This window comes from Malaclemys terrapin, chromosome 7 (genome assembly GCF_027887155.1).
Source record: "Malaclemys terrapin pileata isolate rMalTer1 chromosome 7, rMalTer1.hap1, whole genome shotgun sequence".
Classification (NCBI taxonomy): Eukaryota; Metazoa; Chordata; order Testudines; family Emydidae; genus Malaclemys; species Malaclemys terrapin.
Genome location: NC_071511.1, coordinates 127,245,740 through 127,268,394, shown reverse-complemented (window position 1 = coordinate 127,268,394; position 22,655 = coordinate 127,245,740). Strand labels below are relative to the sequence as shown.

Genomic DNA, 22,655 nt, shown 5'->3' with positions numbered 1-22,655 from the left:
GCCATTCTGGGTGCCGCCCGGCCAGCCCTGATCTGCCCTGGCCCCAGCTGTCACCCCCCGTCTAGTCCCCTTTCCCCTTCTCCTGAATGTGCCCCCCCTTCCCCACGCCTTCCTCTGGCCCCCTGTCTGTTCCGTCGCCCCCTGCTGGATTTGTGTTCCCGGGCTCCCCTGGCAGCGCAGCGTGTGCTGGGGGTGCAGGCGCCGACGGGATCCAGTAGCGGGGGGCTGTACAGTGCCCTGCACGGACTCCCAGCTGCAGTGCTGCCTTTTACCACCAGGTGGGGCCAGGGGAGCTAGCTGGGGGGAGCAGAGTGGAGCGGGGCCCCAGGCAGGGGGGTTACGTGAGCCAGGGGAGAGACCCCCAGCAGCTGCCTGGTTTCCCTGTACCTAGCTCTGGGACAGCCCAGGTACCAGCGGGCTCCCCAGCCCTGCGATTGTGGTGTTAGGTCCAGACCAGGCCTGCTGCCCGGCTGCCGCCCCCAGGCCAGGAGAGCCCCCCCCCAGCCAGCAGGGCCCCCCCGCTGCCCGCTTCCCTCGTCCCCTCGACGCGGGAGGAAGTGGTGCAGCAGCAGGGCTGGCAGCACAAGGTTTATTGTGTGTCCGGGGGGGGGGGGGGGGCAGGGGCCGTTCCCAGTGCTCTGTGCCCCCAGCCTGCTGTCCCAGAGCCCTCTGAGAGCGATACCTGCTCAGCCCTGCCCCATCGCCCCTCTGCCCCAGGCTCTGCAGCGCCCCTGCTGCGTAGGGCAGGTCCATGGGCCATTCACTTTGGCCTCCGGCATCATCCCGGCCAGGGAACCTCACCTGTCACCCTCTGCCCCATTCCCTGCAGTGCCCCCGCCCCATAGGGCCGGGCCTGGCTCTCCTCTCTAGCCCCATCCCTGCCCCCCCTGGAGCTGGCCCGGCTCAGGGCACCCCCCAGCCCAGGCAGGACGCGGGGGGGCACCTTCCAGGAAAACTGCCTTGGGGGGGCGCCCCTGATGGGGGTGATGGGTCGCTCCTCCCCCGTGGGTAGGGTCAGCACTTTAACCTTTGATGGGGGCACAAAGCCCCCAGGCCACGGCCCCAGCCCTGGAGCCATGAGCTCTGGGGTGGGGCGGTTCATGCTGCGGGAAGCGACGGGCTCATGCAGGGAAAGGGACGGGGAGCAGGCAGGGCGGGGCTGGGCCATGCAGCCCCCGGGGTGTGGGCTCCAATCCCTTCGGCTGAGGAGGAGTTTGGCGAGGGATGGTGACCCCCTGGGATGTGCCGTCACCGCCCAGCCCCTCCCTCTCCCCCGCACGTCCACCAGTGTCCCCAATGGGCTCATTCACGCGGGGCGGGTGCCTGGACAGCCGAGGCGGATGGTGCCCCAGGGCCCCACCAAGCCGGGTCTCTGGCCCAAAGCAGCTGGGAATGGAGTGGGAGTCGTTAGCTGGGAGGGGATTGCGGAGGGGGGAGGACATGGCCTGGGGTGGGAGGCACAGCGCCCCGTACAGGGCGGTGCCTGGGGCTTGGCCAGCCACAGCAGGGCCGTGCAGACGCCGTGTGCCGGGGCTACACTCCCTGCAGCAGGAGCAGCGGCCGGCAGCCCCCCCGGGGCAGGATCCCCCCGCTGCCCCCTCTGCAGCTCCTTCAGCTCTTGGCTTTATGGGAGGGGGATGCCCCAGGGGGCACTGCCCAGGGCATGGGCTGGGGGCAAGTCCTGGGACAGGCCCATTGGCTCTGGGCTGGGCTGGCTACCAAGGGGCCCCATGGGGCTCAGCCCAAGGCGCCCTCGCCCCGCTCCGGCAGCAGGTCTCCGCTGGGGTCCCCGCAGCCCCTCCCTCCCGGGGGTGCTCAGAAGCGGGTGCTCTGGTACCGCAGCCGGCGGAGCTCGGCGAGGCCTTCGTCCCTGCAGGGACTCCCTGCCAGTCACCGGCCCCCCCCGCCCCCGCTGCTGGTGCTGGCGCTGCTGGTGCTGCCGCTGCTGCATCTGTCCTCATAGATGGAGATCTCGATCTGGGCCCAGGCTAAGGACAGACAGCAGGACAAGGGGGACGGGCAGGCAGGGCTGTGCCAGTATCTGCTCCCAGTTCCCAGGGTCAGCCGGGGCCCTCCAGCCCTGTGCCCCGGGGGGACTGGGGGGGGTAGCTGAGTGCCAGGGCAGGGGCCAGTCTTGGGCTCGGGACAGAGCTGGCGTTGCAGAGAGGGGCCCGTTTGCTGCAGCTGCACAAACTCCTGGCGATCGGGGGAGGTCCCGGATGACTGGAAAAAGGCTAATGTAGTGCCCATCTTTAACAAAGGGAAGGAGGAGGATCCGGGGAACTACAGGCCAGTCAGCCTCACCTCAGTCCCTGGAAAAATCATGGAGCAGGTCCTCAAGGAATCAATTATGAAACATTTAGAGGAGAGGAAAGTGATCAGGAACAGTCAGCATGGATTCACGAAGGGGAAGTCGTGCCTGACTAACCTAATTGCCTTCTATGATGAGATAACTGGCTCTGTGGATGAGGGGAAAGCAGTGGATGTGTTATTCCTTGACTTTAGCAAAGCTTTTGATACTGTCTCCCACAGTATTCTTGCCGCCAAGTTAAAGAAGTATGGGCTGGATGAATGGACTGTAAGGTGGATAGAAAGCTGGCTAGATCGTCGGGCTCAACGGGTAGTGATCAACGGCTCCATGTCTAGTTGGCAGCCGGTTTCAAGTGGAGTGCCCCAAGGGTCGGTCCTGGGGCCGGTTTTGTTTAATATCTTTATTAATGATCTGGAGGATGGTGTGGACTGCACTCTCAGCAAGTTTGCAGATGACACTAAACTAGGAGGCGTGGTAGATACACTAGAGGGTAGGGATCGGATACAGAGGGACCTAGACAAATTAGAGGATTGGGCAGAAAAAAACCTGATGAGGTTCAACAAGGACAAGTGCAGAGTCCTGCACTTAGGACGGAAGAATCCCATGCACTGCTACAGACTAGGGACCGAATGGCTAGGCAGCAGTTCTGCTGAAAAGGACCTAGGGGTCACAGTGGACGAGAAGCTGGATATGAGTCAACAGTGTGCCCTTGTTGCCAAGAAGGCTAACGGCATTTTGGGCTGTATAAGTAGGGGCATTGCCAGCAGATCGAGGAACGTGATCGTTCCCCTTTATTCGACATTGGTGAGGCCTCATCTGGAATACTGTGTCCAGTTTTGGGCCCCACACTACAAGAAGGATGTGGAAAAATTGGAAAGAGTCCAGCGGAGGGCAACAAAAATGATTAGGGGTCTGGAGCACATGACTTATGAGGAGAGGCTGAGGGAACTGGGATTGTTTAGTCTCCAGAAGAGAAGAATGAGGGGGGATTTGATAGCAGCCTTCAACTACCTGAAGGGGGGTTCCAAAGAGGATGGAGCTCGGCTGTTCTCAGTGGTGGCAGATGACAGAACAAGGAGCAATGGTCTCAAGTTGCGGTGGGGGAGGTCCAGGTTGGATATCAGGAAAAACTATTTCACTAGGAGGGTGGTGAAACACTGGAATGCGTTACCTAGGGAGGTGGTGGAGTCTCCTTCCTTGGAGGTTTTTAAGGCCCGGCTTGACAAAGCCCTGGCTGGGATGATTTAGCTGGGAATTAGTCCTGCTTTGAGCAGGGGGTTGGACTAGATGACCTCCTGAGGTCCCTTCCAACCCTGATATTCTATGATTCTATGAGCCATGTGCACCACTGTCAGAGCATCGCGCCGGGCAGCGGTGCCCGTGCCCATCCCACCAGGCTCACCCATGCCCACCTTCCCTGCCCTGTGCCCACCCGCCCGTCCATCCCAGGAGGATACGACCCGCATGCCCCGCTCCACGGGGTCGGTGAGCAGCAGGCCCCGTGGCGCATACACCTGCTCGTTCTGCTCCTGGATGTACTTGGAGATCTTCTTCAGCACCTGCGAGGGCAAAGGGGACAGCCCAGTCAGCACCGCGTGCCCAGGCGCACCTGGGTGACTCCCTGGCCCGGGGCACCATCCTGCATCCTTCCCTGGCAGGGGATCGGGCCCTTTGCCTGTGCTGCCTGTCACTGAGGCTAACCAGCACACCCGCCCCACTGCGCCCGCCCCACAGCAACAGCCTCTGGGGGCAGGTCACTGTCCGCTTGGGAAAGGGGGAGATCCTGGGAACAGCGAGGGGGGACGACAGGCCCACGTTCACAGTCAGGGGCAGAGCTGGGTTAGAACCCAGGAGTCCTGGCTCCCAGCCCCTGCTCAGAGGAGGGGCAGTGTCTGAGGGAAAGGGGGGGCTGGTGACCGCCCAGGCAGCAGAACTAGCTGGAGTTTGGAGCAATAGTGAGATGCCGCCCCCAGAGTGCTGGGAGGGGGAGAAGCCAGGCGGGGGTTCTGCAAAGGGCAGGGCAGCGGGGCAGTCCCAGGGCTCACACAGGCCCGAGAGCTGCGGTGCCTGCCAGCAACACCCCTCAGCTGGGCCTTTCCCTGCCCGAGAGGATCCCCAGGGCAGAGCTTTGCTGGGCTGAGTTACCCCCCCAGTGCCTGCCCAGACCATTAACCCCAAGCCCCACGGCTCTGGGGCTGCCGCCTGTGGGGCACAGGGCCGAGCGTGGGGGCAGGGGCCCCTTGTGGGGAGGGCAAGCCGGGCCCAGCAGCAACCTGATGCCTGTGTGATGAGGGGGGCCCTCTGCAGCACCCAGCCCCCTCTCAGAGCCCGAGGGGCCCTCGCTGAGTAACCGCCCTTAGGAGACCCCTGCTCTGTGCCCTGAGGGCGGGGTAAGGGCTGGGGACTGTATCACCGGCTGCCTCGTCCCCCACGAGTCTCATGTAGCCAGGCCCCAGGAGTGCGCGGCCCAAGGGACACCCCATGCCAGTGGTGACTGGGGCAGTGGGGCCCGTGGCCCTAGGGGGCATTTTCCCTGGTAGGGCGCGGTCAATACCCCCTGACTGTACTGTGTGTGCGTGTGATTCCTGGGGGCGCTCCAGCACTTGGGTCCCGCTAAGGGGCACGTCTGCGAGGCCGCCCAGGGCTCCGCCGGCTGGACAACGGGGCTGAGATTTACCTGCGTCAAACTCGCTCTTGGGCGGTTACGTCTAAACTCAGCGGGAAGAGGCGCAACTGATTAGTAGTTTTATTATTACTCCTCCAGCCACCAGGGTTTGTGTTTGGTGTGGACTGGATGGGTCAGGAACCTGCCGGGCTACGAAACCTTGTTAATGAGACGCCAAAGCAATAAACCAATAGTCCTAGAGCTTCCTTTAGCCGAACGTTATTGTACCAGATTGTGCGTCTATTTCCTTCCCTTTCCCGTCAGCTCACTCGATTTCATGGATCCGATCCACCCTCTTCTTCCACTCAGGATTCGCGCAAACCCACGCATCTGCTCACACTCACTTCCCCGCACACCCACAGATCTGCTCACACTCACTTCCCTGCACACCCACAGATCCACTCACGCTCACTCACCCACACATCTGCTCACACTCATTTCCCCACACACCCACAGGTCCGCTCACATTCACTTCCCTGCACACCCACAGGTCCGCTCACACTCACTTCCCCACACACCCACATATCTGCTCACACTCATTTCCCCACACACCCACAGGTCCGCTCGCATTCACTTCCCCGCACACCCACAGATCCGCTCACACTCATTTCCCCACACACCCACAGGTCCGCTCGCATTCACTTCCCTGCACACGCACAGATCCACTCACACTCACTCACCCACACATCTGCTCACACTCAATTCCCCACACACCCACAGATCTGCTCACACTCATTTCCCTGCACACCCACAGATCCACTCACCCACACTGTCCCTCAGGCTTATAAAAGGCACCCACTCCCACTCTCGGGGCTGGGCTGTCTTTCTGATGCTGGGGGAAGAGAGTATTTTGAGAGAAGGGGCTGCTGTCCTTGAGGAGAGAGGCCCTGAGCTAGCGCGTTCGGCTCCGGGCACGGCTCTGCACTGTTTCCTGTGCTTAGTGTCGTCCCAGACCCGGCAGTGAGCTGAGTTGCCATCAGCCACTCACCATGGGCTGGGCTGGGCTGGAGATGGGGGCAGCGGGAAGGGAGCGGCAGTGGGCAGCGGGGGCTAGGGAGGAGCAGGATTGGTCAGGCACAGGGAGGAGAAGGGCAGAGGGAGCTGCAGAAAGGGAAGTAATTTTTAATATTTGTCTCCCTCCTGCCGTAGGTAGCAACAGGGGCTCTCCATGGAGCATTGCTTGCTCTGGAGACGGGGTATTATTCATATAAACACGACTGGAAGGGACCTCGAGAGGTCATCGAGTCCAGTCCCCTGCCCGCATGGCAGGACCAAATACTGTCTAGACCATCCCTGATAGACATTTATCCAACCTACTCTTAAATGTCTCCAGAGTGCTTATGAATGCTTAGAAACGCCTGTGCACAGGTGTCGCAGTGAGTTCCACAAGTCAATGATTCATGATGTTAAAAAATGTCTCCTCTCAGTTTTAGACGTGTTGCTTTTCATTTTGGTTGAATGTCACCTTGTTCTTGGACTGAAAGGGTTCAGAGGAGCTCCCGGTTCACCTTCTCGGTCCCATTCATTATTATGCAACTCTAGTAGATCCTTTCTTACCGCTGCACTTGCTGCTAACTGTACTACTCTGAGCTCAGCTGGCAGCTTTCCCACATAACCCGAGGAAGTCCCAAGGCCCCCAGACCTCGGCATCACCTCCACATTGGTGCTGCACAGAACAAAATTCATTGCGCACATGGATGGAAAAATTAGCGGGAACATTGTGCAGCAGCCCCAGGTTTCACACAGGGCCCCACTCCTGACCCTGCATGTGGGCTCCCTGCTCCCAGCCCCCCGCCCGGGGTCCCGGCTCCCAGCCCCCCGCCCGGGATCCCTGCTCCCAGCCCCACGCCCGGGGTCCCGGCTCCCAGCCCCACGCCCGGGGACCAGGCACCCAACCCCAGCAGTGGCCCCCTTACCCCTGTCTGCCCCCCCCCCAGAGACACAGCCTGCTCCTGGCCCCAGCTCTGAGGGGGGCAAGGACAGGGGAAGGGAACTGGCTTTCAGCACCCCACTGTTAAAAGTGTTCCCACATCACTGCCTGGGCAGGCTCCGGCTGGCTGGCACGGGGGGTACCCGGGGAGAATTTCCCTTCCGAGCCGCCTGGGGACCCTGCCAGGAAGGAGGGAGGGGGTCACCGCAGAGAATACAGCCGTTGCCCCCTGTAGAGCAGGAGGCGGGACCTGGGGGAGGGGCGCTGCGGCCTTGTCCCTGCATTTCGGCCGGGCCGACTCTGTGGCCATGGGGGTCCTGGCTGAGCACTCGGCACCCAGCTGCTGGCCCGGCCTGGCCCGGCCCGACCCTACCTTCTCGTAGTGGGTCTCCATGCAGAGGAAGATGAAGTAGGCTGTGGCACACGCCAGGCACCCCTCCAGATAGGAGCTGCCCCCGATCTTCTCGGCCTCGGCGTAGAAGCCATTGAGGGTCTTCACTGTCTCCTCAAAGAGCTGCCGCTCGAGCTGGGGCAGAGAAACCCGAGTGAGGGCGTTGGGGGTCACACAGGGTCCCGCCGGCCAGCACTGGGAGCCCTGCCCAGGCCGCACTCAGCCCATGCCCGGCAGCAGGGGCTGGGGCATCGTGAACATCCCAATGAGCTGACCCTGAAGGACCCCCGAGCACAGACAGACCAGCTCAGCTGGTAGGAATGAGGGACCCACGGAACAGCCATCACAGTGCCCCATAGAGAGCCCCCCGGGAGGACAGCGCCCCCCATACACATGCACACAGACAGACACCTGGGTGGGCACCTTCCCACCCCCGCGAGTTTGCTCACGCACACTGAGCCAGGGCCTGTGCACACAGACGTATGGGCACATGCAGGACTTGGCCCAGCGTGAGGCTGGACAGCTGCCCCCCAGCCAGGCCCAGCTGCCCCCCAGCCCAGACCCCATGGTTGTGGGTGCAGCTCTCGGTGGGGGAAAGTGCCAGCGTGGGAATTTTCTGTACTATTTTGTATGCATGCGGTGTGTGCCTCAGTTTCCCCTATGTGCTGCATGGATATCTAGGTGGTGGGGAAAGGTGGGAATGGTTCCTGGCTGGCTCAGGTTTGGGACCCAGGTCACTGGGGGGCCCATGAAGACAATGGACCCCCCACTCCCCAGGAAGCCGGCCGGGTGTGACCAGCTGGACAAAGGGCTGAGGAGAAGCCAGTTAGGGCTGGCCGGGAATTTGAACACAGAGCGGGAGCCAAGGGTGGACACTGCTTGGCTGGGGCTCTGGGCTGACCAAGCTGGACCAGGCTGTAGCCTCCTGCTCGGGGTGCTACTCAAGACCTGCCTCGCTGGGGTCCAGCCCCTCCTAACCCCCTGCTGTAACCGCGCCGGCTGCGCCCCGGCAGGTGCTGGAGGTGGGGGGCATTGCGCCCCCTGGGGTCCATGTCTCTCTCCAGTGGACGCGCTGAAGGGAGCTCACGGCGTGAGCCGGGGGTGCTGAAGGCTCGGTCCAAGGGGGCGGTGAAGCCGAGGGGCTCCCCCAGCGACAGAGCAAGCCCCTAGGGGGGTCTGGCTCCCTGAAGGAGGCCTCCCTGGGGCTGTTGCTGAACACTGATGCTGGGGGTCCGTGACGGGCACCATCCGAGGGCTGTGCTGGCATCTGTGCTAGCTGGGGGCGGGGGGGGGGGGAGGCCCTTCCCAGAGCCGCTGGCTGGCCGTGCCCAGGGATCACAAGTCCACAGAGCCTCAGGACCCCAGGCCGACACCAGGAATAACTTGGGGGAGGAGCGGGGGGGGGGGAGCTGTGACACAGGGCCAGAAAGGGTTAAGCAACTAGTAGGCTAAATGACCCAAATTCAACCTTCAAAGGCATGTTAGAGAAGGAAGTCAGTGGTAATAAGGGGCCAGTCCCTATAACCAGTAACAAAGGCTGGGAAATAGACTGGAGCTCGGAAACCAGAGAATTAGCCGGGCTACTCATTGTCTGTGTTTCCTTCTCCCTTGCTGGATGTTCCCCATGGAAACAGCTGGTTCCTGTCTCTCACTAGAGCTAGAGTCAGAGATCAAAGGGGGTTATTAGCATTAGATCAAACCTGAATGTAAGAATGTCACTGGCTCTATTGCGCTTGGAAGTTTGTAGTAAACTGTCTCTGAACTGCTGGAATGGCTCATCGCCTTCTGCTAATCAATGCAACTAACGACCTGGGTGTAGGCAGGAAATAGGGGATTCTACTGCCAGGGGGTGTCAGCCTGCCAGGGAGCCCTCGGCCATGGCCTTGTTATCTTCAGGGGAGGCCTGAGGTCCCCAGTTCCAGTCTGGCTCGCCCCGAGATTGAACTATAACTCGTGTCCGGGGGTTTAATGACCTTTAACCAGCACTCTTGCTCTGTTCTTCTTTAATACATTTTAGTCTCGTTAATAAGCACTGGCTGGCAGCCTGTATTTGGCAGGATGTAAGCTGTCATTAACCTGGTGCGTGAGGCGTCCGATCCTCCACGATTGGTAGAACTTTCTATGTGATGAACAGGGCCGGCTCCAGGGTTTTGGCTGCCCCAAGCAGCCAAACAAAAAAAATAATAAAATAAAAAATAAAATAAAAAAGCCGCGCTCGCCATCGCGATCTGTGGCGGGAATTCGGCAGGAGGTCCTTCGCTCCGAGCAGGAGTGAGGGACCGTCCGCCGAATTGCCGCCGAACAGCTGGACGTGCCGCCCCTCTCCGGAGCGGCGGCCCCAAGCACTTGCTTGGTAAGCTGGTGCCTGGAGCCGGCCCTGGTGATGAAGATTTTCAGTAACGCTCGTTGCATTTGGTTTGGGTGTCAGGGTGGGAGCCCAAGGCTGGGTTGCTAAGGGAGCTGTGGGTGGCTCCGGATAACCAGTGAGGTGTTACAGCAGCTGGTTGGGGGCTGGCTTGGGGAATCCGAGTAGTAGAATAACCACCAGTTTGGGGATTGTCTGCCCCATCCTGTGCACTTCACCCTAATTGAGTGACCTCAGCCTGGCGCCCCCGGGACTCCCGTCACAGGGGCCTTCGCCCGAGGCTCTGCCTGGCCCTGCTCTGCCCCTCCCAGCCCCACCACCTGCCAGCGCACAGGGCAACGCGTTCCCTACCCGGCTGTCCAGCTCCAGGGGGAACTTGTTCTGGAACTGGCAGAGGGTCCCGTCGCTGTAATCCCGCTGCACAAAGACCTTGGTGGCCAGCGAGGCGCTTCGCCGCAGCTCCTGCAGGTCATGGGCCTGGGGGGACAGGGGCGCGGCAGGTTACCCAGGGGCAGGGATGGGGCGGGGGGGCTGCCACAGGACTCGGGGGAAGGGAAGGGGGATCCCGACACTGAGCAGAACTCAGGACTGCAGCCCTGAGCTGGGGAGCAAAGACCGGGTGACACACCCTGTCCCATCCCCCACCCCCTGTACCTCCTCCGCGCACACCCTGTCCCATCCCCCACCCCCTGCACCCCCTCCGCGCGCACCCTATCCCATCCCCCACCCCCTGCACGCCCTCCGCGCGCACCCTGTCCCATCCCCCACCCCCTGCACCCCCTCCGCGCGCACCCTGCTGCCCCTTGCAGACACTGCCCTGCATTGGCCCTAGCCCCAGCTTGGGGAGGGGACGGACCTTGCAGGGTGTCTTTGGGGTGCTCCTTTCTCCTCGCTAAGGGGTCAGCATCACGGGGAGAGAGCCTGGAGGCTGCGCCTCCTCCTGGAGGAGACCCCCCAGCTCCATGACCAGGCCTAGGACCAGCAAGGGGGAAACACTCACTCTGCAAGCCAGGGCAGGGACAGCCCATCTGCGACAAAGTGGGACTTTTCTGTAATATTTAATATCCCTATGTGCCTCAGTTTCCCTCCTGTCACGGAGTATTGGGGGACTCAGGGCCCTGCACCCCCGGCTTCCTGCGATTCACCATGACTCTCAGCCAGCCAGTAAAGCAGAAGGTTTATTTGGATGACAGGAATACAGTCCAAGACAGGTCTTGCAGGCACAGACAACAGGGACCCCCTCAGTTAGGTCCATCTTGGGGTCCCCGGGCATCCAAGCCCAGCCCCCCTTGGGAGGTCAGAGCCATCTATGCCCCCCAGCCCTCTCTCCCTGCCTGCTTCCAGCACTCTGCCTTCAGCGACCCCTCCCACAGCCTTTGTTCAGTTTCCCGGGCTAAGGAGTCGCCTCCCCTTCAACCCCTTCCTGGGTTCTCATGTTACACACTCAGGTATGCGCCCTCGGGCGCCCTCGGGCAGATCCCATCCTGCAATGCAGACTATCCCAGAACACTCCCCTGTCAGCATTCACAGACCACCGTGAGAACAGGCCCAGTTCGTCACATCTCTCCCCCCTTCGAGACCGAACTGAGCAGGGTCACTTTAGCCAGTGACCCGGGGAAGTTCGAACCTACCCCCGTTCCCATGGATGCCCCCGCATCCCTCCAGTTCCTTGGTGGGAGTTACACCAGGCCCCTTCCGTTCCACGCCCCCCCTTAGGTCGGGGGTGCTTGATGGCACTCGCAGTTCGCATGTGGGAAGGTTTATGCGGCCTGTGCCCTTTTCCCACCCCCATACCTCTGGGGTTCCAACTGGGCTGTGGTCTTCTCCCAGCGCTCCAGTCTGGAGGTCTGTGCTTTGGGCTCTCTTGGTTTAGAGCCGCCCTTTTAACCTTGGCCACCCTCTGGAAAGGATCCTTTATGCTGGGCAAGGGTCCTAAAGCTGTTTTCCCCTTGTCCCAGGCCTTCCTCCCCCTCTGACAGGGGTCACAGGATCCGCAGTACTGTCGGACAGTAACAAAGACCCCAGGCCAGTAAAAGCTCCGTAGCAGCCTCTGCTGGGTACGCCAGGTTCCCTGGTGCCCTGAGAGGGGAATATCATGGGCCCGGCACAGCAGCTGGCGGCGATACTTCTGGGGTACCACCAGCTGCCTCCTGATCCCCCCTGACTCCATTTCCCCTGGGGGAGCCCATTCTCGGTACAGGAACCCCTTCTCCCACAGGAACCTTTTCCGGCCACCTCGTCCCATGGTCTGTACCGCATTGAGGTCGGCTAGGTCCCTTATCTTCCGCAAGGAGGGGTCTCTCTGTAACTCGGCCTGGAACTCAGCAGCTGGGACAGGGATGGCCACCTGCTCTTCCTCGCCCGCTGGGCCTGAAGCTGCAGCCTCCCTGAGCCGTGTCCCTGGGCGTTCCCTCCCCACCAGGTTAGGGTCCTGCGCCTCAGGCAAGGCACCCCCCCCAAGGCCAGGGCGCAGTGCCCCTCGCCGGCTCTGACTGCGGGTCACAACCAGTGCCTTTTGGGGGTTGCTTGGCCAGTTCTCCAGGTCCCCCCCCATCAATACCTCAGTGGGCAAATACGGGTGTACCCCCACATCCTTGGGGCCCTCCTTGGCCCCCCACTTCAGGTGTACCCTTGCCACGGGTACTTTGACTGGTGTTCCGCCCACCCCCGTCAGGGTCAGGTAGGTGTTGGGCACCACCTGATCTGGGGCCACCACCTCGGGCCGGGCCAGCGTCACCTCTGCGCCCGTATCCCAGTATCCACTGACCTTCCTCCCATCCACCTCCAGGGGAACAAGGTACTCTCTCCGGAGGGACAGCCCCGCGCCTACCATATAAACCAAAAACCCTGAGTCTGGAGCATCCAGCCCCCTAGAGGAGCTGGCCTGGAGCTCTCCTCCCTCCTTAGCAGGTGGTACTCTGCCAGCCCCTCTTCCCTGGGAATGCTGCCTTTCGCCGGGCTGGGTCTCTACCCAGTTAACCCTCTGTGGGTTCGGTCTGCTCAGTCTGTCCCTGAGCCTAGGGCACTGGGCCCGTATGTGGCCCTTTTGGCCACAGTGGTAGCAGCCCATGTCCCATGGGTCCCCCTGAGTAGGTCGGATGGTCCTGATGCCGGATGCTCCCCTCTGATGGGTTTTTTCTGTATTTTCCCATGGGGAGGTCCCATGGTGACTCTCTCTCTGCGTTGTGGTGGGACTGTTCCTTTGGGACTCCTCCCTTTTATCTCCTGACCGGCTCTTTACAAACTCATCAGCCAGCTGCCCGGCGTGTCGCGGGTTCTCTGGCTTTCTGTCCACCAACCACAGCCTCAGGTCGGATGGGCACCGGTCATACAGTTGCTCCAGTACCAGCAGTTTAATCAGGTCCTCCTTCGTCTGGGCCCCACCAGCCCACTTGCTGGCGTATCTCTCCATGCGGGCGGCTAGTTGCAGATATGAGATCTCAGGGGTTTTATCCTGACTCCGGAACCTTTCCCGGTACATCTCAGGAGTCAGCCCAAACTCTCGTAGCAGGGCCCTTTTGAATAGTTCGTAGTCCCCTTTCTCTGCCTCTCCCAGTTGGCGGTACAATGCCACGGATTTGGGGTCCAGTAAGGGGGTAAGGACCCGGAGTCTGTCCGCGGGGTCCACACGGTGCAGCTCGCAGGCCGTCTCAAAGGCCTCCAGGAAGTCATCCATGTCCTCCCCCTCCTTGTATGGGGCCATGATGCACTTATCAAAGCTCCGTGCAGTCCTGGGTCCCCCCTCACTCACCGCAGCCGGGGGTTCGCTGCCCTTCAATCTCGCCAGTTCCAGGTCATGCTGACGCTGTCTCTCATTCTCCTCCCGTTCATGCTGTCTCTGTCTCTCTTCACGCTGATGCTGTCTCTCTTTCTCCTCCCGTTCACGCTGATGCTGTCTCTCTTTCTCCTCCCGTTCATGCTGACGCTGTCTCTCTTTCTCCTCCCGTTCACGCTGATGCTGTCTCTCTTTCTCCTCCCGTTCATGCTGTCTCTGTTGTTCACGATCCTCCAGCTCTCTCAGTTTTAGCTCTTTCTCCCATTCCAGCCAATTCCGCTCCCCGGATGCCGAACGTCGCCGGGAGGATCCTCTGCTGGCCGGCGAGCTTCGCCGGGGGGACCCCCTGCTGGCCGGGGGGGCCACGGCGCCTTCGGTATTTGCTGGGCTCCTCCCCACCCTTCCCCTAGGCATAGGAAGGAGGGGTCTCGGGAAGCCCTCAGCAGCCGGCTGACCACTCCCAGCTGGGACAGACACTGGTGCCTGCGCTGCATTTGCCAGGCTGCTTCCCTGAGACACAGGGATCAGTTCATTCGCGCGATCTTCTGCCTCCAGCTGGGCAATGAGCTGTTCTTTGGTGAGCCTCCCAATGCGCAGCCGCCTCTGCTTGCACAGCTCCACCAGGTCGCTCTTAAGCCGCTTGGCATACATCTTCCTGCTGGCCACTCACCGGCCTGTGTGCTCAAAGCTCCCCACAGTTCCCAGGGGGACCCCTAGTGTGCCAGCCCTTCTCGAGGTCACCACCTCTCTGCCAGGGTCGAGCTGCAGACTCCTCCGCCCCTGGGACCACTCGCTGCGATCCCCTCGGGGGACCCTGTTACTGCAAAAGTCCTTCTCGCTGGTCACACACTCCCAGGGGTAATAACCGTCTCTCTCTCACTCTTCAGCGCGCCTGGTCCCCATCAATCCCCCTTCGTTTTACTGCTCCCCAGTCACTTACTGCAGGAAGCGCCGTCCACGGGGTGCAGTAGATCCCACCGCTGCCACCAGTTGTCACGGAGTATTGGGGGACTCAGGGCCCTGCACCCCCGGCTTCCTGCGATTCACCATGACTCTCAGCCAGCCAGTAAAGCAGAAGGTTTATTTGGATGACAGGAATACAGTCCAAGACAGGTCTTGCAGGCACAGACAACAGGGACCCCCTCAGTTAGGTCCATCTTGGGGTCCCCGGGCATCCAAGCCCAGCCCCCCTTGGGAGGTCAGAGCCATCTATGCCCCCCAGCCCTCTCTCCCTGCCTGCTTCCAGCACTCTGCCTTCGGCGACCCCTCCCACAGCCTTTGTTCAGTTTCCCGGGCTAAGGAGTCGCCTCCCCTTCAACCCCTTCCTGGGTTCTCATGTTACACACTCAGGTATGCGCCCTCGGGCGCCCTCGGGCAGATCCCATCCTGCAATGCAGACTATCCCAGAACACTCCCCTGTCAGCATTCACAGACCACCGTGAGAACAGGCCCAGTTCGTCACACCTCCATGCTCTGCATGGCTCCCATGGGGGAAAGGGTGTGACGAACTGGGCCTGTTCTCACTGTGGTCTGTGAATGCTGACAGGGGAGTGTGGCTGGGATAGTCTGCATTGGAGGATGGGAGATGGCCCGAGGGCGCATACCAGAGTGTGTAACATGAGAACCCAGGAAGGGGTTGAAGGCCAGGTGACTCCTTAGCCCGGGAAACTGAACAAAGGCTGTGGGAGGGGTGGCTGAAGGCAGAGTCTTGGGAGCTGGGAGGCAGAGATTGCTCTGACCTCCCAAGGGGGGCTGGGATGCCTGGGACCCCCAGATGGACCTAACTGAGGGGGGCCCTGTTGTCTGTGCCTGCAAGACCTATCTTGGACTGTATTCCTGTCATCCAAATAAACCTTCTGCTTTACTGGCTGGCTGAGAGTCATGGTGAATCGCAGGAAGCCGGGGATGCAGGGCCCAGAGTCCCCCGATACTCTGCGACAAAGGGTTCCATTTGCTCCCAGGGCAGCCGCGAGCTGTTGGTTTGCGCAGACAATGGATCACCGAACGGCCTGGTCGTGGCCAACCCACGAGGGAAAAATGCGAGAGGACCTTGGAACCCCCAATGGGCAGAACGCCGCCACCCCGCAGCCCAGAGCGAGGGGCCTGCACCCTCAGCGTGGCCCGGGGGGGTGGCAGCAGGGAATAACGGGGGGCTCTGGGAGAGGCTGGGCTCTTGGCTGGGCCTAGCGAAGGCCAGCAGAGACAGCGGCTGGGGGATTGGGCTGGCTGCTCCAGACGCTGCTCTGGGCTCTGGGCTCCCCGGGCCAAGCAGCTAATCAACCCGCCCGTTCTCACAGCGCTGGGCAAGCGTCACTGCAGATGCTGCGTGAGGTGCATTAATCCCTGTTGAACCCCTCTCAACCCTGCCCCCCACTTCCTCCGCTGTCCCGGCCTGGCCTCAGGCCCCTCTACCCCAATACTGCCCCTCCTGCCCCACATCCCCTCCACTGACCACCCCCTCTGCCCCCGAGCTGAGCTGGGACCCAGAGAGGCAGGGAGCCCGCTGGGATTTGGTCTTGCTGTGGATTCTCCGTGGAAGGCGTCGGGACGCCCCGGGGATGGGTGCAGGACAACAGCCGGGATTGGGCAGGGAGGGAGTGGGGGCCAAAGAGAGCAGCCCATGGGGGGGCTGTGCTGACCCCATCTCACTCCTGCCCCCATGTGGCTCCACCCCATTTGGGCCGGGGAGGTTGGCGCACAGGTCGGGAGTCCAAGGAAACAGCTGCTTTGCCATAGAGTAGACAAGGACCAGCTCCGGGCAGCCCCCGGAGCCCGCCCCTCAGCTTGGGGTAGCCTCTGGGACACCCCCCCACTCCAGGCAGCCCCTGGAACCCCACCCAGATCCTGACCCCCCTCCCAGCTCCGGGCAGCCTCTAGGACCCCCCCACTCCAGGCAGCCCCTGGAATCCTCCCAGCTCCGAGCAGCCCCCGGAGCCCCCTCCCTCAGCTTGGGGTAGCCTCTGGAACCCCCCCCCCAGCTCCCGGCAGCTCCTGGAACCCCCCCCCCAGCTCCCGGCAGCCCCTGGGACCCCCCCCCCCAGCTCCTGGCAGCTCCTGGACCCCCCCCCCCCAGCTCCCGGCAGCTCCTGGAACCCCCCCCCCCCCATCTCCGGGCAGCCCCTGGAACCCCCCAGCTCCCGGCAGCCCCTGGGACCCCCCCCCCCAGCTCCGGGCAGCCCCTGGGACACCCCCCCCAGCTCCGGGCCCCGCACCGTCCCCTCTGGACCAGCTCCGCTCCCTGCCCGCAGGCTGCAGGTGCCGGGCTGCTCGGGGACGAGCCGGACGGTTCCTCGGAGCCGCCGGGCTGCAGCCAGGAGCCGCCACGCACCGCCCGCCGCCCCGTGTCCGCCCCCCGGTACCCGCCCGGCTGCGCCCCCGGCCCCGCTCACCTCGCTGGCCATGGCGCGGACCGGCGGGCGCTGTCCCTGGTGCTGAAGCCGCTGCCCGGAGCCCGGAGCGAGGCGCAGAACCGGGGCTGAGCCTGCGCGGCGGCCCCGGATGCTGGGAACGGGGGGGGCCCGGTGCGGGGGGGCGGAGCCCGGCGCGGAGGGGGGCTCTGGGGGCGCTCGGGGCCCGGCGCTGGGGGGGGCCCAGTGCGGGGGGGGGGGGGGGCGGAGCCCGGCGCTGGGGGGGGGGGGGCTCGGGGCGCTCGGGGCCCGGGGCGGGGGGGCGGAGCCCGGCGCGGGGGGGGGCTCTGGGGGCGCTCGGAGCCCGGCGCTGGGGGGGCCCTGTGCGGGGGGGGGCGGAGCCCGGCGCTGGGGGGGGGGCTCTGGGGGCGCTCGGGGCCCGGGGCGGGGGGGGGGGCCCTGTGCGGGGGAGCCGATCCCGGTGCGGGGGGGACGGTCCCCGGGGGGGGGCGCTCGGAGCGCAGGACTCCGGGACCCAGCGGCGCCCGGCCCGGCCCGGCCCGGCTCGGCGACAGGCGGCTCCGGGGGGAGCCGCTCGCCCCCCCACCAGCTGCCGCCCGGTCCCCCCGTGCACGGCTGTCGCGGCGGGGGGGGGGGGGGCGCGGCGGGGTCGGAGCAGCAGGGTCGGGCAGCCCCGGCCTGGCAGGGCCCCTGCCGCCCCCTGCGCCCTGGGAAGGCGCCTCCTGTGGGGGGGGGAGCAGAGCCCAGTGTTTGCATGAGCCTGGGGTGCCCGAGCATTGCCCCCCTCCACCCAAGGGCTCAGACCCCCTGGGGGGGAATAACCGCCTCGTGCTCTACCCCCCCCCCCCGGCCCTGGGTCCAGCTTGCAGGGCCTGGGGTGGGGTATGGTGGTGCCCAGAGCCCAGTGCTGGCAGTGCAAAGCCCCTACTGGGCCAGCCTTCACCTCAGGCCCCCACACAAGCTCTCTGCGTGGCCTGGCCTGCGGGTGCCGGGGTGGGGGCTGGATTGGCCATTGTCTTCTCAGACAGCACCAGTCACCCCTGTGGCTCTGAGCTGCTGCAGAAAACAACCCCCCTTTCTACCCGCTAGGGAGCCCTGCCACACTAGGGGAAACTGAGTCATGCACAGGCTTCATCCAAATATTGGAAACAATTCCCACTTTGTCACAGCTGGTATCTGTGAGGGCTCCTGCCGCAGCACCGTCAGCCAGTGCCGGGGCCTGCTGCTTACCCAGGTCACCATGACAGAGGTGCAGTGCCCACCTGCCTGTCCGTCTGTCCCTCCAGGTACATAGAATCATAGAATCATAGAATCTCAGGGTTGGAAGGGACCTCAGGAGGTCATCTAGTCCAACCCCCTGCTCAGAGCAGGACCAATTCCCAACTAAATCATCCCAGCCAGGGCTTTGTCAAGCTGGAAGTGAGTTGGTCTCGGCTGGCTTGGGGTGCAGGGGGAGGGCAGAGCGCTGGCTCTGGGCTCCCCTCTCCCCAAGATGGACTTGGCTGAAAGTCACTGATTTCTGTGCTGACAAGCTCTGTCCTATGCTGTGTCCTGTCAACTAATAAACCTTCTGTTTTCCCGGCTGGCTGAGAGTCACTGCTGGCTGCGGAGTGGGGGGCAGGGCCCTGCCTGTGCAGACTCGCTGTGGGAAGCACACGGTGTGAGAAGGGGATGCTGAATGCTCCGAGGTCAGACCCAGGAAGGTGGAAGCAGGGGAAGCTTCCTGCCTGGAGACAGTCTGCTCCGAGAGAGGAGGCTCCCCAGAGTCCTGCCCGGCTTCGTAGGGAGCAGCTCCAGGGCATCGCTCTCTGTGCACGGCACTGCCACCCGCCCAGAGCCAGGGCCGGACCCAGCTCCCAGTGCCCAGATGGGCACCCCTGGTAGCACTGGGCCCTGAGTCCCAGAGGGGGGCTTGCAGTGGGGGAGGAGCCCCCAGGCTCCTATACTCATCCCCCAGCCGCCCGGGGGACTGACAGACCTAGCGCCCCCTGTGACGAAGTGGAGGATTTTCTTGTGTTTTCCTTGTTTTCCAATGGTTTGCATGCGAAGGGGGTGGGACTCAGTTTCCCTAGGTGTTACTGATTTAACGAGTGTGACGAACTGGGCCTGTTCTTACTGTGGTGTGTGAATGCTGACAGGGGAGTGTGGCTAGGATAGTCTGCATTGGGGGAGGGGAGTCTGAGTCTGCCCGAGGGCGAATACCTGAGCGTGTAACATGAGAACCCAGGAAGGGGTTGGAGGCCAGGTGACACCTTGGCCCAGGAAACTGAACAACGGCTGTGGGAGGGTTCGCTGAAGGCAGAGTGCTGGAAGCGGGCTGGAGAGATGGCTGGGAGGCAGAGATGGCTCTGACCCCCCCCCAAAGGGGGGTGGGCTGGGATGCCCTGGGACCCCAAGCTGGACCTAACTGAGGGGGGCCCGGTTGTCTGTGCCTGCAAGACCTGTCTTGGACTGTATTCCTGTCATCCAAATAAACCTTCTGCCTTACTGGCTGGCTGAGAGTCATGGTGAATCGCAGGAAGCCGGGGGTGCAGGGCCCTGAGTCCCCCAATACTCCGTGACAACGAGGGGAGTTTCTTGTTACAGAGGGCCAGCGAGGGAACCAGCCCATGGCCTGGAGGAGGGATACCCCAGCGACTGGTGACCTGACAACCCAAGGACCCAGCTCAGGAGTCGCACCCGGTTCTGGGCAGTGGGAGGACAATGGGCTGTGGAGAGAGGACCCCAGTGACCTGACCAGCTGGTTCCAGCCAGAGGGGGTGTCATGGAGTATTGGGGGACTCAGGGCCCTGCACCCCCGGCTTCCTGTGATTCACCATGACTCTCAGCCAGCCAGTAAAGCAGAAGGTTTATTTGGATGACAGGAATACAGTCCAAGACAGGTCTTGCAGGCACAGACAACAGGGCCCCCCTCAGTTAGGTCCAGCTTGGGGTCCCAGGGCATCCCAGCCCACCCCCCTTGGGGGGGGTCAGAGCCATCTCTGCCTCCCAGCCATCTCTCCCTGCCTGCTTCCAACACTCTCCCTTCAGCGACCCCTCCCACAGCCTTTGTTCAGTTTCCCGGGCCAAGGTGTCACCTGGCCTCCAACCCCTTCCTGGGTTCTCATGTTACACGCTCAGGTATTCGCCTTTGGGCAGTCCACCATCCCCCAATGCAGACTATCCTAGCCGCACTCCCCTGTCAGCATTCACAGACCACAGTAAGAACAGTCCCAGTGTGACGAACTGGGCCTGTTCTCACTGTGGTCTGTGAATGCTGACAGGGGAGTGTGACTAGGATGGTCTGCATTGCAGGATGGGATCTGCCCGAGGGCGCATACCTGAGTGTGTAACATGAGAACCCAGGAAGGGGTTGAAGGCGAGGCGACTCCTTAGCCCGGGAAACTGAACAAAGGCTGTGGGAGGGGTCGCTGAAGGCAGAGTGCTGGAAGCAGGCAGGGAGAGAGGGCTGGGGGGCAGAGATGGCTCTGACCTCCCAAGGGGGGCTGGGCTGGGATGCCCGGGGACCCCAAGATGGACCTAACTGAGGGGGTCCCTGTTGTCTGTGCCTGCAAGACCTGTCTTGGACTGTATTCCTGTCATCCAAATAAACCTTCTGCTTTACTGGCTGGCTGAGAGTCATGGTGAATCGCAGGAAGCCGGGGGTGCAGGGCCCTGAGTCCCCCAATACTCCGTGACAACTGGTGGTAGCGGCGGGATCTACTGCACCCCGTGGACGGCGCTTCCTGCAGTAAGTGACTGGGGAGCAGTAAAACGAAGGGGGATTGACGGGGACCAGGCGTGCTGAAGAGTGAGAGAGAGACGGTTATTACCCCTGGGAGTGTGTGACCAGCGAGAAGGACTTTTGCAGTAACAGGGTCCCCCGGGGGGATCGCAGCGAGTGGTCCCAGGGGCGGAGGAGTCTGCAGCTCGACCCTGGCAGAGAGGCGGTGACCTCGAGAAGGGCTGGCACACTAGGGGTCCCCCTGGGAACTGTGGGGAGCTGTGAGCACACAGGCCGGTGAGTGGCCAGCAGGAAGATGTATGCCAAGCGGCTTAAGAGCGACCTGGTGGAGCTGTGCAAGCAGAGGCGGCTGCGCATTGGGAGGCTCACCAAAGAACAGCTCATTGCCCAGCTGGAGGCGGAAGATCGCGCGAATGAACTGATCCCTGTGTCTCAGGGAAGCAGCCTGGCAAATGCAGCGCAGGCACCAGTGTCTGTCCCAGCTGGGAGTGGTCAGCCGGCTGCTGAGGGCTTCCCGAGACCCCTCCTTCCTATGCCTAGGGGAAGGGTGGGGAGGAGCCCAGCAAATACCGAAGGCGCCGTGAACCCAGACCAGTTAGTTTAACTTCTGTGCCAGGGAAGATAATGGAGCAAGTAATTAAGGAAATCATCTGCCAACACTTGGAAGGTGGTAAGGTGATAGGGAATAGCCAGCATGGATTTGTGAAGAACAAATCATGTCAAACCAATCTGATAGCTTTCTTTGATAGGATAACGAGCCTTGTGGATAAGGGTGAAGCGGTGGATGTGGTATACCTAGACTTTAGTAAGGCATTTGATACAGTCTCGCATGATATTCTTATCGATAAACTAGGCAAATACAAATTAGATGGGGCTACTATAAGGTGGGTGCATAACTGGCTGGATAATCGTACTCAGAGAGTTGTTATTAATGGTTCCCAATCCTGCTGGAAAGGCGTAACGAGTGGGGTACCGCAGGGGTCTGTTTTGGGACCGGCTCTGTTCAATATCTTCATCAACGACTTAGATATTGGCATAGAAAGTACGCTTATTAAGTTTGCGGATGATACCAAACTGGGAGGGATTGCAACTACTTTGGAGGACAGGGTCATAATTCAAAATGATCTGGACAAATTGGAGAAATGGTCTGAGTTAAACAGGATGAAGTTTAACAAAGACAAATGCAAAGTGCTCCACTTAGGAAGGAAAAATCAATTTCACACATACAGAATGGGAAAAGACTGTCTAGGAAGGAGTACGGCAGAAAGGGATCTAGGGGTTATAGTGGACCACAAGCTAAATATGAGTCAACAGTGTGATGCTGTTGCAAACAAAGCAAACATGATTCTGGGATGCATTAACAGGTGTGTTGTGAGCAAGACACGAGAAGTCATTCTTCCGCTCTACTCTGCTCTGGTTAGGCCTCAGCTGGAGTATTGTGTCCAGTTCTGGGCGCCGCATTTTAAAAAAGATGTGGAGAAACTGGAAAGGGTCCAAAGAAGAGCAACAAGAATGATTAAAGGTCTTGAGAACATGACCTATGAAGGAAGGCTGAAAGAATTGGGTTTGTTTAGTTTGGAAAAGAGAAGACTGAGAGGGGACATGATAGCAGTTTTCAGGTATATAAAAGGGTGTCATAAGGAGGAGGGAGAGAACTTGTTCACCTTAGCCTCTAAGGATAGAACCAGAAACAATGGGTTTAAACTGCAGCAAGGGAGGTCTAGATTGGACATTAGGAAAAAGTTCCTAACTGTCAGGGTGGTTAAACACTGGAACAAATTGCCTAGGGAGGTTGTGGAATCTCCGTCTCTGGAGATATTTAAGGGTAGGTTAGATAAATGTCTACTAGGGATGGTCTAGGCAGTATTTGGTCCTGCCATGCGGGCAGGGGACTGGACTCGATGACCTCTCGAGGTCCCTTCCAGTCCTAGAATCTATGAATCTATGAATCTATGAAAACCCCCCGGCCAGCAGGGGGTCCCCCCGGCGAAGCCCACCAGCCAGCAGAGGATCCTCCCGGCGACGTTCGGCATCCGGGGAGCGGAATTGGCTGGAATGGGAGAAAGAGCTAAAACTGAGAGAGCTGGAGGATCGCGAACAACAGAGACAGCATGAAGAGAGACAGC

At 61.5% G+C, this 22,655-nt stretch overlaps 1 protein-coding gene across 2 annotated transcripts; it reads right to left on the bottom strand.

Moving 5' to 3' along the window:
* Positions 1–575: 575 nt before the first annotated feature.
* Positions 576–16,954, bottom strand: GOLGA7B (golgin A7 family member B). Of its 2 annotated transcripts, XM_054034647.1 has the most exons (5): positions 16,827–16,954; positions 10,014–10,139; positions 7,280–7,432; positions 3,769–3,870; positions 576–1,977 (listed from the first exon to the last, which is right to left on the bottom strand). In XM_054034647.1, the coding sequence occupies exons 1-5, from the start codon at positions 16,836–16,838 to the stop codon at positions 1,891–1,893; spliced, it is 480 nt and encodes a 159-aa protein (XP_053890622.1). In that variant the 5' UTR covers positions 16,839–16,954; the 3' UTR covers positions 576–1,890. The 2 variants fall into 2 exon arrangements, with proteins under 2 accessions (XP_053890622.1, XP_053890621.1); XM_054034646.1 differs by lacking the exon at positions 576–1,977 and having other exon boundaries at positions 3,588–3,870; positions 16,827–16,953.
* Positions 16,955–22,655: the final 5,701 nt, after the last annotated feature.